Below are 13416 nucleotides of genomic sequence, written 5' to 3'. Positions count from 1 at the left end.
CGACACGGACGCAGACACGCAGTACGCAGACTCAGACGCCGCCGCCGATCGATCCGCACGACGCCGACGCCTAAACGTCGTGTGCACTGTGCGAACGCCGAACGGTACGCGCAGCATATTTTATTGAACGTTCAATACTTCAATACGCCATCGCTCGGCAGTCGGCGACCGACGTACACACAATTCTCGTTCCCCCCCATCCGTTCGTCCGGTGTGTCGCGTTTCCGTTCATCTCGTTCGGTGGATCAGTTGTAACCGTGTTTTATTATAATTATTTTCTCATTTGCGTGCAAGCTTTTGTGCGCCCGCCATTGCCATTATAGACTGTAGTCCAATACGGTCTGTACTGATTACCTTCACACACGGGCCGGCTACCGCCATCACATATGCTGCTGTCGTAACACGTCGCGGCGCCCATCGGCCATCACTCCGGGACGTAACATAACAATGGCAGCCGTCGAGATCAAACCAAATTTCGTGAAAAGCGTCTCCTGGTAAACTATCAAACTCTGTTTATTTTAACTATCAGTGAACAGTGGTCAGAGACATTTTTTGTTGCCTTACGAAACATTGACCTGACCAAGCAAAGTGATTCGGTGTTGTTCATGAATGTCTATACGCAATGTTGTTTATAGCACCAATCTTAAGTCCAATCCATGTCTTAAGCTTTTTTTATGACCACTGTTGCTGAGAAATTCTCTGTTCTAGTTGTGTACAAGTGTACCTATGTGTTATGTACCTATTTCACAACTCAAATCATTATCAAACCTATTTATATAAAAAAATAACTTAATTTAATTTCCTTAAACATAATGTAATGATGAATCCAGTTAATCGTAATAAAAATAAAATCCGGAATTAGTTTGATTGTGCCCGAAAATATCAAAATAATTTCTGTTGACAAGAGGGGGAAATCTACTGCTGTTATTTAAAGCACAACGAATATGTGCCCACCGCCTAGTGCTCACATACTATGTACGAGTTGTAGGTAAGAACGCCTACATTCAAACTCGTTTTTTTATTACGATGATATCAGTAAAATATGCTAAAAAAATATTTTGATAGAATTCTATGGAAATAATGCATTACATTTGAATTTAATATAAATTCTTTAGTAAATGTATTTATTTCAATGTTTAAGGTTGGGCACAAACCTGTGTTGGCAATTGAGTACTATTAATTAGTTTAAGTTACTTATTATATTACAATAAATATCATTATCCCACTGTGTATTAAACAAAATAGTAAAGCTCTTTTATGTCCAATTAAAAGGACACCATACCCAATATGTTGTGTCCATTGGACTAACACATAACATCATCCCAAACAATATATTCAGCACTTCTAATTGTATTGTAATCTTGAATATCGGAGAAAAAATTGACCTATTATGAAATTTAAAGGTAAAAACACAGATAATTAATATATTATGTGTCATAAATCTTGTTAATATCCATTATAAATATGTATAATATATTGTTGTCAAAAGACCACTTAGGATTAACTAATCCTATATACTTAATAATAAATTAAAATAAATAAATAATGCTTTTACCTTTAAGTTTTATACAGTGAGTACGACTTTCTTTTAAAGAGAAAGAAAATTACTTAGTACATTTATCATAATTTTATTAAATAATAATATATCTTGTGTCCATACCTACAATAATGGTAACAAATTGGTACACCAAAGTACCTATTATTAATTTATCTTTATATAAACCCCGTAACTGTTTGACATTAACTCAGTTCAAAAATAAATAAAATTGTATTGAATTTTTAAATGGTTTTTAATTATTATTTATGTACTTCGCTATACCTATTTTGTTGTTAAAAGTTAAGAGGACGTGATACCCGCATGTGTTGTCTCTGTCTTACAAGTGCGTAACATAGCAAATTGTACGCTTAGCAGAACACGTGTAGCTCCGTTAATTTAAAAATTAAAGTGAATTGACCTCTTGGCTCTTATAAAATCTAAAGGTAAGATTATTATCTAGGCAACCTCATAGGCTTTTTATTATATTTTTATTTTAACGCGAGTTATAATTATTTTAAGATGTATAAAAAATTAACAATTTTAAAATACTCATAACTCGCGTTAAAATTAAAATATAATAAAAAACCTATGAGGTTTACTAGATAATAATCTTACCTTTAGATTTTATAAGAGGTCAATTCGCACTAATTTTTAAACTAACGGAGCTACACGTGTTCTGCTGAGCGTAAAATTTGCTATGTTACGCACTTGTAAGACAGAAACAACACATGCATGTATCACGTCCTCTTAATAATAATTATAAATTTATATGTAACATTTATATTCATTAATATACCTATTATTAAATGTTTTGGCCTAGAAGTTGAAATGTTTTCCATTGCTATTCATTACGTTTTTTCTTGTTTAAATCAAAATTTTCTGGCATAGGTAATTACTTTACTAAATGGTATTTTTGATTAATTTAAACATAAATGGAAATCCTTATAAATCACTTTAGTTACTAATTGGTAGTAGATACTAATAATAATTTACCAAAAAAATAAGGACCTATTTAGGTACCAAATAAATATTATTCCAAGTATTATGAGTCTCAAAATTAATTTGTTGTGCCTGTATATTTTATTTGTTTATTTTTTTTTTTTGATAACCTATGTACTTAAATAAAAATAAATTGTTTCTAATATAGTATTTTATTTATTATTTTAGTTTTATCAATGATTTATCTTACCGTGAAGCTGTTGAAAATTCTGTGAATTATAACACAAGATTATGTATAGAACGGCGATTAAGAATGCCATTTTTGGATACACAAACAGGTACTTATGAAATAATATTTATGGTTCTATGAGTATTTTGCTAATAAAAACTATTTTTCATTATGCAACTAATCTTAAATTATAATTCTGATACCTATTTATTAGGTGTAGCTCAAACACATTCAAGTTTATTGATGCTGGAACGACAACGTATGCCTGGGTTAAATAACGGTCAAGTTTATACATATCCTTCCAAACGGTGGAAGAAGAAAAGAAGACAATACTTGTTAAATACTTGTAATAACAGCTCTGTAAATTCATCTGTATTCAATTCTGGAAGACGTAAAGAATCTGGTTAGTCTATTAGAAGTAGTACCTATATTAATAATGTTATAGGTGAAATATAATGTATGATGTAATAATTTATTTCTCATCTCTAAATTATTTTATTTATAAGGTTTAGCAAGTGGTGGTGATTCTGGGGATGGAACTAATTCATTCAATATTGATTTACATACTGGAGATAGTCAAAATGCGATTTCAATCAATGAAGATAGTAAAGATAGCCTTGGAACAAATACTATAGTATCTAAAGATGATCAGGCCAACCAAAACAGTTCAAACACTAAAGTATCTTCTGTAAGTACTAAAAATAATTTAGTCTAGTTTGTGATACTAAATAAATTTTAAAAAAAGTTTGATTTATAATATTTATTAACAGAGACATTTATTATTTTTAAATTCATGTTGCATTCCTGTTCCTATAAGCATGTTCTAAGTCCAAACACTACGAAAAGACATTCTAAATTATTTAAAATTCTTATTAGAGTATTAAACAGCATCTTTTAACCAGCCAATAATGCTATGACAAAATTTGTCTTTATCAAATGTGTTATTGTATTAAATATTGAGTTTTTTGTTTAAGGAATGGTATTATGATGAATTTGAAATGCAAGAAATCGAAGGATTTGAAGAACCTGATGCAGATTCAGATTATGATTATGAAGAGAGTTACACTAAACGAAAAAGGCGAAAAGGTGGGAAGCCTGGTCGTAACAGTACAAATAATGAAAGTACAAGTGGTCGCCGCAGTACAAAAGTGAGTAAATATTAATAATTAACTATTAAGTAAATGTAAATGATATAGGAATATAATATGTAAGATAAGTAACTATTTGATAAACCTATGAAAAAATCTTTCTAACTTCTCCAAGCTTCTTGTAATGATAAATAAGGTATTTAAAATATAAACATATATGTATATATATATATGAACATTTATGAAAGTATTTCAGTACATAAGTTCTCTGTGCTTAGCTCTTCACTAACAAATTTTACTTATTTCTAGATATTCAATGGTCTTTTATGTTTTTTTTTATATCCATCCATTAAACTTTATTAGGTTATGTGTTTAATTGTATGGTATTTTGTAATATCTGGTCTACAAAAAAAAAACGTGATCAACCATAGGTTACAATTGTTAACATTATTATATTAATATTATAAATCATTTAAATTTAAATCAAACAATTTTTTTCTAAATAAAATAGTTGGTATTATAATTAGTATATTATAGTGTAATTATTACTAAAAATCATATTACCTATATATTTAATAATATCCACTTAAGACACTATCCGAATATAAAAAACTAAATTATTCATTTATTTATCCCTCCACATAAATGACAATATAACATTTGGCGATTCGCCCCAATGATTTTTCTTATGCCTCACATTTTTTAAAATTACCATAATACTCAATAGTTCATAACCAAGACGCTTTTTCAAGCTTAAGAAATAATCTTCATCAGTGGTACATATAATTGCAAAACTCTTTTGATAGCAGCAATTAGTGCTGGCCATCTGATTTTACTTAAGTCTAGTAATATCTAGTTTTTGGTACTCGGTCGCCCAACAAATTTTTTTGTTAATTTTTGGGCTACCTTCTAAAAACCGGGCATTTTAGTGTCGCAAAGATTTCCAAAGGGACAAAGGTACAAAAACAGGAAGTATGGTCACCCTACAATATATGCATCTACTATATAGATGCTATTTTTAATGGTTTTGATTTTTTAATTTGGATTGTGTATTTTTTATGCTACAAAAATCGACCGATTTAAATGCCATGTATATGTACACAATCACTTTTAGTGTAGAGTTTTAGTTTATGTGTTTTACTAAATATAAAATTAAGTAGACTTAATCTGGAGTCCAAAATTAATTTTGATAAAGTTACTATCGGTTGTTATTACTTGTTTAGATATCATAGATTGTCAACATTCATAGCTTTTAAAATAATTTTTTGCATATTTTTAATTTTTGAGTTCACATTTTATAATAAATTATAAAAGTTCATTTTTTTACACTTTCTATAATTTTTCTTAATAAAACTATGTAAATGCTTAAAATTGTATTTATGCAATTTATACAAATATAAATAAGTGATATTTTTAATGTTTTATAATTAATTGTTAATATGAAGGGTTCAACATCTGGAAGAGGAAGAAAAAAAGGAATGAGTGGTTTCATTGATCTTCAAGATCCAGATAAACCGTATGCATGCGACCGTAAGTACATTTTTTTGCATTTGTGTTATATTTTGGTTAATGCTATTTAAGTCATTTTTATGTACCTATTGTGGTCTTAACATTTTTATAGTCGTGCACAAACTTTACCATAACCAAAGATTAACTTGCAATCAAATATTGCATTTATTTTTACCCTAATTATTTCAATTATGTCAAATGAGCATACTATACCATAATGCATGTTGTGTTAGCAAAACACAATGAGGTGGTATTATTCATACAAATAAAATTTAATGTCGGTTCCCTCTATATCATACATTTATTATAGGCAGGTATAATTAAATTAGAACTTAAATTTATTGTAACTTTAAATTAAGAATTACTATTAAAGTTTCTAATTAAAACAATTTTAAATAGTTATTTTATTAGTCTATAAGGGTCTTAAAATTCTTACACAAATTTTGGTAGTCATTATCCTTAATAGTATTTTGGGTTGAACAGTATAAACAAAAGAGTTATAGATATATTTTTTAAAAATGTTACATTTTTTTTATGAACAGTTAATTCTTTTTACTTAAATATGGTGTTTTATTTATGTAAAAAATATTGCTTTTCTTAATTTATTTTAAAGTCTTATTTTATATCTACTTGGATTTTTTTTTATGATTTTGTAATTTGTATTGCGGTTGTCACACCGTGTCAGTACTCTAGTTTAACTTGTTTGCGTTTGAGTGTTTTTGTTTGTCGTGACCATTATTCCGGCTGTATGAGGGTGTTAGCGTATGCTAATGTTTCAGTATGTGGAGCTCGTTACAAGACTCGACCTGGTCTTACTTATCATTACACTCATTCACACAAGGAAAAACCTGCTGCCAATATACCTGTAGCAGATGAAGAGGCCAGTCAAGAGAGTGGTTTAGTATCAACCCCTGTGTCTCCACAAACACAACAGTCTCAACCATTTGAACAACAACAAACTACAACAGGTTGGAGCAAATTCCAGGACAGTTATGTCACCTTCCTTAATGCCCCTGGTAATCACTAAATCGCTTAAAATAAAAACTTTCTTCCGGCTGCACGCACTTTAGCCCTGCCTTTTGCTAAAATATTTTTCTTGTTGATTCAAAAAAAAAAATCATAACATCCATAAAAATTTGTTGATGTTATAATCTGATTAAATCAAATAGTAATACATAATTTACATTGTTACCATTTACAAATATTTAATTTAATTTAAATCATTAAATTAGACTACAGAAAAAATATTTAAAAATTTAATTTGAATTACTTGAACATTTGTTTGAAGAATATTTTTATTCTTAAGCCAAATCCATACCAAGGATACGATTGTCCTAAATATATTTCTGAAATTGTCACAAATATTATTGATTATGCTACAGTTCAGGATAAATTACTAACATTGTCATTGATAATGTCAAAAACATATGTTAACTGCAAATGTATCCTGAGTTGGGTAGGTCGTAAAATTAGCCAATCAAACTATATGATAGATGGAAAATGTATTAATTGTAAACAAAAGTGTTTAAGTCAGACAAATTCTTGTTTATTTTGCAAATGTAGTTTTTAAAATGGTTTACAAAAGTATTTTATATTGTTATTGTGATAGGCAGTATTTAACATTATAAACGTAAATAAGTTGTTAATATTTAAAATATTTAAAGTTATGATAGTTTTTGAATAAAAAAATTATTATAATTTATTTGCATGATTATTACATACATTATTCGTGCAAATTTAAATTAAATCTAAAAAAAAAATTGCTATTCAATCGAGAAATTCGTTGTTATAACAATAAATTGGTAATGAATAGTTCTTCATTAATTTTGGACCTTATTTGAGAAATTTTTTGATCAATTTTTAATCATATTTTGGTTTAACATGTGTCTTTAATAATTAAATACTCAATATTTCAATGTTTTTTGAAATCTTTTAATATTATTTGGTGATTAAAGAATGTTTAATATTTTGGGTTTCCTTTTTTTAATATGCCATCTACTATGTACACTTTTACATAATTTCAAGAAAGTAGGATTAAAATTAATTTTCAATGAATAAATTACATCATATTCAAATGTTAACTGAAATACCCTACAATTTATAATTTTAATTTATTTTTTTTTACCAATATTTATTTTTATAAATTAAAATTAAAAAACTTAATTTATGCTTTTTGCTTTGCATGCAATAACTCTCTTAGTTGTTTACCAGTGGGTTTCCTTTCTATTCATATTGTTTATGTTATGCAATCTGAGTATAGATCATAGTCCAATACTTGTTTTATCATGTGATTAGCATTTATGAGTGTCACAATTATTTTCTGTTGAACATGTATTTAGTAAATTATAAAAAGTTTTTGCTTACAATGAATATAGACTACTTGAGCATTATAATAACCGTATTGCATTTCTATTAGTAGTGTGAAGTAAACTAAGGCCATTTGATGTTGGATTTTATCGAGTCTTAATCAACTTTGTATTTATAAATTAAATACCACCTAGAGAATTTACTGCATGTGAATGCTATTGTATGCATTAAACTGTAATATTGAAGTACTTTATTAAAAGTTTAGTTGCTTAAGATATTATGTTGAATTTGAAATAATTTTTAGTTTTTCTTTAGTTTGATTTAAAACAACATAAAAAAGTTAAATTGGTACTTATTATGTTACCTGAACTGTATGGTAAACAATTATTTTGAATCCCATAATAATACCACCTAATTTTCTAAAAAAAAAATTTGATTGGCTTTACAGTTCTATCAACTCAATTATGACTTGCTTAAACATTTATTTTTTGTTGTATTGTGTTATATGACTGCTGTATATTCATGAATATTATATTATTCAAGCACTTGATTCATGGACTTATTATTGGTATTTATAATATGTATTAATTTAAATCTAAGGCAATTAATATAATCATACACAGCAACAATGTAATTTAAATTTGGTAAGCGTTAGTCGTTTTATACTATAAACCTAAAAGTTTAGCACTAAAATTTAATTTTTCTATGTAGTTTGTACTATGTTATTTATGTTGTAATTTGTGCTTATTAACAACATAATCAACAGTATACATATTATGAGGGGTACATGGAAACTAGTAATATTCATGCTAAAAATATCATTAATTCGTATATTGTGTTTATTCAAATTATTTAGCAATAGCCAATATTGTTAAATTATTTCCAATACCCATATTATTTTATACTACTATAACTTAAAAGATTAATTTAATAATATATTGGGGACATTTTGATAGTTTTTCAAAAGTTCAACTCAACATTTTATAGATATGGGGTGTTTTCCCTGTACCTCTCATTTATATGCAGAGCTGGGCATGAATTAAAATCAAAAAGACTTTAATGCAAGTGTTAATTGGACTTGTAATATTAAAGCCTTTTTGATTGTATGGATTGAGGGGTTGTGATTTTAAGCTCCGTCTCTTCGAACCAACAACGTTTTGAAAAGTTATCGATCTTTAAAACGACAATGCTTTACCAGTGACTTTGATAACCCTTGGTAATGAATACAAATTGATTTAGGATTTAACTCATTATTTTAATCAGAATTTTTCGTTGTCCGTTGATGATTGGTTTGTTTGTCTTATTAATACAAATTGTTTTCAAATTTAAATCATGATTTGTCCCAGCTCTGTGTATGCATGTGTGACGAGTGCATATGCGCTTGAATGTGACGTTAAACAAAAACATATATTTCATTATTAATTTTCAAAGAATAAAAATAAAATAAAGCCCCTCTTTTTGTTTGTTTTTGTTTGAAGGATAAGATGGAGGTGGCAGACGTCCCGAATGACAGAAAATATTATTTAAGGGTTTAGTGGTGAAGGTCTGGGCCATACCTTGTGTACATCAATTTATGGCAACATTATCATTATAATAATGCTGGTGGCAGTGACTTAACCACGGTCCTTAAACCAAAATAATAACATCACAATAGCATAGAATACTCTAATAGCTATAATTTGTTTTATTTTGTTAAAATTAAATGTTTTTTTTTTTTATTTGTGGACATCAGACATTCCTACTTATATTAGTGAATTTTAACCCTATATTGTACTGAATTAAATCACTTAGTATAGATTTTTTGTATAAATATTTCCATGTGTACTACTAAATAATTATTGCCTTATTATGAAACATGTTAAACCAGCATTTAAATGCTTAATATGTAGCACATTATAAATTCAGTATTACACATATAATCTGGGACAAATCATGAGCTTCCCTCCAATGTACAGTCATATATGAATTTTAATTTATTATAATATATAGATAATTATGTAATTTATAATGATGTAAATTCTAAAAAAAAAAATTATTGTGATATTTTATAACTACACCAATCATTTAACTAGGCAGTTGACTTATTTATTTATTTTCAATTTATAATATTATTAAGAAACATCTATTTATTATTTATTGGCGAGTTAGAAAAGAATATAGTGAGTTCTTTAATTACAAATGTTATCGTCGTTAGAGCATATGAGATGCATAGTTTTTCATAACAGTTAAAATGTTAAAAAGTATATTATATTATTTATGAAGTACCGGAATTTTTTATTTTGTTTTGTTACATTATACTTTAATTCTTTGAATCTTTTATTGGTTCAACTTGAAACAATTAAATTTGATATTAAAAAAAAATACTTTTTAAAATTCAAGTGTTTTATTAAAAATATTGGAACCTAAGCAATAAAATCTATACATCTTATTAACTGTTTATTTATAAACATCTACAAGCAATTAAATTCAAGTTTAAGTAAACAAATGTGATTTTTATTTTTAAAAAGATGCATACAAATGTGTTAAACACAAATTTACTTATTTATGAAATTTTTCTTCTAAATTATAAATTAAAACATGAATCCATAAAAAGTGTTATTTATTGTTTATTTATGTAATATTTGTTTTCTCTAGTCTGTTTTTTACAATATTATTTGTTTTTGTTTAAATCATTTTTTAAATTTATATTAACACATTGAATTATTTAATAGTACAACTTTTGTCAAATTAATTTATAATTTATCTAAATGATAAATTAAGATTATTACCTATAAAACATCTTAGGTATATTTTTTTTAAAGTATTATTTACATCAGTCCAAATTATTACAAATTGAATTTTTTTTATACTTAATCTGTTGGTAATACAGATATTTAAATGGGACCTATTTTTGCATACAATTTTGGATAATATGTACAGTTAATATAGTAAAAATAAGCATTAAAAATTAATATTTCTCTTTACTCAAATATAATTTTCCAGACCTGCATCAAATTATTATCATAAATTGTATTTTTATCAATTGGTCACTTTTTATTTCAATGAGTGATATTATATCCCCTATTTTTTATGAAAAAAAATCAATCAATTATAGTTAAAAATAGATGAATGTTTGTAATTTAGAAATATTGGTTAATCAGTTGTTTATTGATAGTATATAATTAAATTTATCATGTTTCAATTTATTAGTTATTCAAATACTATAAGAGTAATTAAAATCATAAATACGTTTATGTATACTTTATATATATACACTACACATCATAATAATTTTTGTTTTTAACACAGTTGTCCGCGTACCTGGTAGTAGTAAATTTTGAGTAAACCTAGTATTTTTTGAGCAATGAATATAAATTTATCATCAAATGTTTTTAAATAAGTAAATTATGTTTGGGAAATCATATTGCATTGAACAAAATCCATTTTTAAGATGGCTCAATATAGAAAAGTGCTCTGATTTTAATTTTTACTTAATTTAAAAAAATATATTCAAACATGTGTAGTATAGTACATATATAGTAATTATTTCAAAGACATATCTTTTTTAGTTAAAATAAATAACTAAGTTCATTATCATGTCATATATTATAGAGTTGTCTTAAAATTGGAAATTGTCCCTTTGTGTTCAGTTCCGAGTTAAACTCTTGACTATTTTAAGTCCATATAATTCATTAAGGCAAGGGGTGCTGTACTATGGACATATTTTGGGTTATGTATACAAATTGTTTAATTCAAATAAACCATGAAGTTACAAATAATTATTGTTTTCTTTTTTATAGTTATCCTTTTCTTTCTTCCTAAAACATCTAAAAATGTTTTTTTTTAGGATAATTATTTCATACTTATTTGTTATTGTACTATTGCAAAAAATTAGTAATGAAATATTTTATTTTAATAGAAATTTAAATTTGTAATAATTTTAAATTATTAAACTTTCAATAATAGTATGAAAACATTAAAAATCCCTGTTAAAATATTTTTAATATTATATTTTCATTGCTTCATCAATTGTGTAATATGTATTCATATAAAAATAAAATGTTGATTGATGACAGGAAAATAAGATAAAATAGCTTAACACTTATTTTTGGTAGTTATATTTAGTATAGTTAAGTTTTTCAGCTGGTTTTATTTAGTTATAGAATTGTATTATTACTATTACTATTATTATTATTATTATTATTATTATTATTATTATTATTATTATTATTATATTATTATTTTTATATAAATAATAATAAATTATAAGAGTAGGGAATTAAGTTACTGTGCAAGTTGCAGTGCATCACACCTCTGGGAATAATTACTTCCCTACTACAAGACTATTTGAAGTATGCATTGTGATTTGTAGACCCAAATGCATGGTTTGGTCAAGGTACAATTGGACCGAATCAATGGTGATATGTTTCAGGTGCTTCAGGCAGCAACAATACGCCCGTGGCTTCTCCTGCTCCTCACTCAAAACGGGTTTCAGCTAGGATGTCAAACCATCAAAACAATTCTCCACTGGTGACATTGAATCCAAATGAAGCAGCTTCGAGCACTGCAAGTTCAACTTTCCCATCAACTGCTACTCCAGCTAAGACTTCACATAACAAAGCAGTTTCAAGAGAAGTAATAATTTGTGTTAAAATAATTAAATGTATGCAAGCATTTTAATCATTGTTCTATTCTAGGGATATACTAAAACAAAATCTGGAGGCAATAATAAATCTGCAAATCCATCACCATATTGTGATTTTTGTTTGGGAGATGAAGTATCTAATAAATCTGGGCAACCAGAAATATTGATTTCTTGTTCGGACTGTGGCCGTTCAGGTAGAAGTTTTTTTGAATTTTATTTTGTTAAATATACTTACTTCTTATGTCTTATAGGCCATCCAACGTGTCTGCAGTTTACCGCAAACATGATTATTTCTGTTGGGAAATATCGCTGGCAGTGCATCGAGTGCAAATGTTGTTCGATTTGTGGAACATCAGATAATGATGTAAGTATAATATTTTTATAATTATATAATACTGCAAAAGCTATAATTTTTATTTTGTTCGATAATAGGATCAACTTTTATTTTGTGATGATTGTGACCGTGGTTATCATGTTTATTGCTTAACACCACCACTTACATCACCGCCAGAAGGTTGCTGGAGCTGTAAATTATGCATCAAAGAATTCCACTCAAAATAATTTATGTCTATCCTAAAAAGAATTTTTTTTTTAACTTATCAACCTTTGGGCTGTATAAATGTCATCTTGAATAGTTAACCAAATTATGTTCCATAAGGTTTGTTTACAAAATATAATTGAGTTCAACCATTGATCACTAGATATTTATGGTCAATCAGTATTATATAATTTAAGTTTTTTTTTTTGTAATCGTACTATTTTTATAATTTTATAATTGCCAAATTTGGCTCACATAAATTAGTTCAAATTATAATTTCAATTAATTTGTTTTGAATCTATTATTATTATTTTTACTTTTTTTTTTTTAAACCATTGTGTGTAATTGACTATTATAAGTGATTTTTTTTCAATATTCAATGATTAAATTTATTTGTTTCTACAGCTAATTATTATTTTTTTTTTTTACTCAGCTATAAATGTATGGTTGTATTTCCCATTTGTGATTAATAATAAGACACAAAATACAAAACTTCTATTTCAAATGTTGTCATTATGTATAGCTAAACTGATGATCTTGATTAATAAACAATTAAAAGCAAACATTATTTATGTTTACCAATTTTTATTTAATTACTGTCAAAAAAAAAAAAAAAATGTAATTATCCAAATAATTTGTAGTCCT

General features: G+C 26.6%; 1 protein-coding gene across 3 annotated transcripts; it reads left to right on the top strand.

The window, feature by feature from the left end:
* LOC111030235 (zinc finger protein ubi-d4) lies at positions 1-13339 on the top strand. Of its 3 annotated transcripts, none has more exons than XM_022309644.1 (11): positions 1-494; positions 2705-2814; positions 2920-3108; positions 3212-3393; positions 3680-3853; positions 5239-5323; positions 6082-6270; positions 12021-12223; positions 12286-12427; positions 12485-12597; positions 12666-13339. In XM_022309644.1, the coding sequence occupies exons 1-11, from the start codon at positions 448-450 to the stop codon at positions 12792-12794; spliced, it is 1563 nt and encodes a 520-aa protein (XP_022165336.1). In that variant the 5' UTR covers positions 1-447; the 3' UTR covers positions 12795-13339. The 3 variants fall into 3 exon arrangements, with proteins under 3 accessions (XP_022165336.1, XP_022165335.1, XP_022165337.1); XM_022309643.1 differs by having other exon boundaries at positions 6082-6318; XM_022309645.1 differs by lacking the exon at positions 6082-6270 and having other exon boundaries at positions 2-494.
* The last annotated feature ends 77 nt before the right edge of the window (positions 13340-13416 follow it).

This window comes from Myzus persicae, unplaced genomic scaffold (assembly GCF_001856785.1).
Source record: "Myzus persicae strain clone G006 unplaced genomic scaffold, MPER_G0061.0, whole genome shotgun sequence".
Taxonomy (NCBI): Eukaryota; Metazoa; Arthropoda; class Insecta; order Hemiptera; family Aphididae; genus Myzus; species Myzus persicae.
Note: the sequence above shows the minus strand (reverse complement) of the source record. Positions and strands in the feature narration are given on the sequence as shown.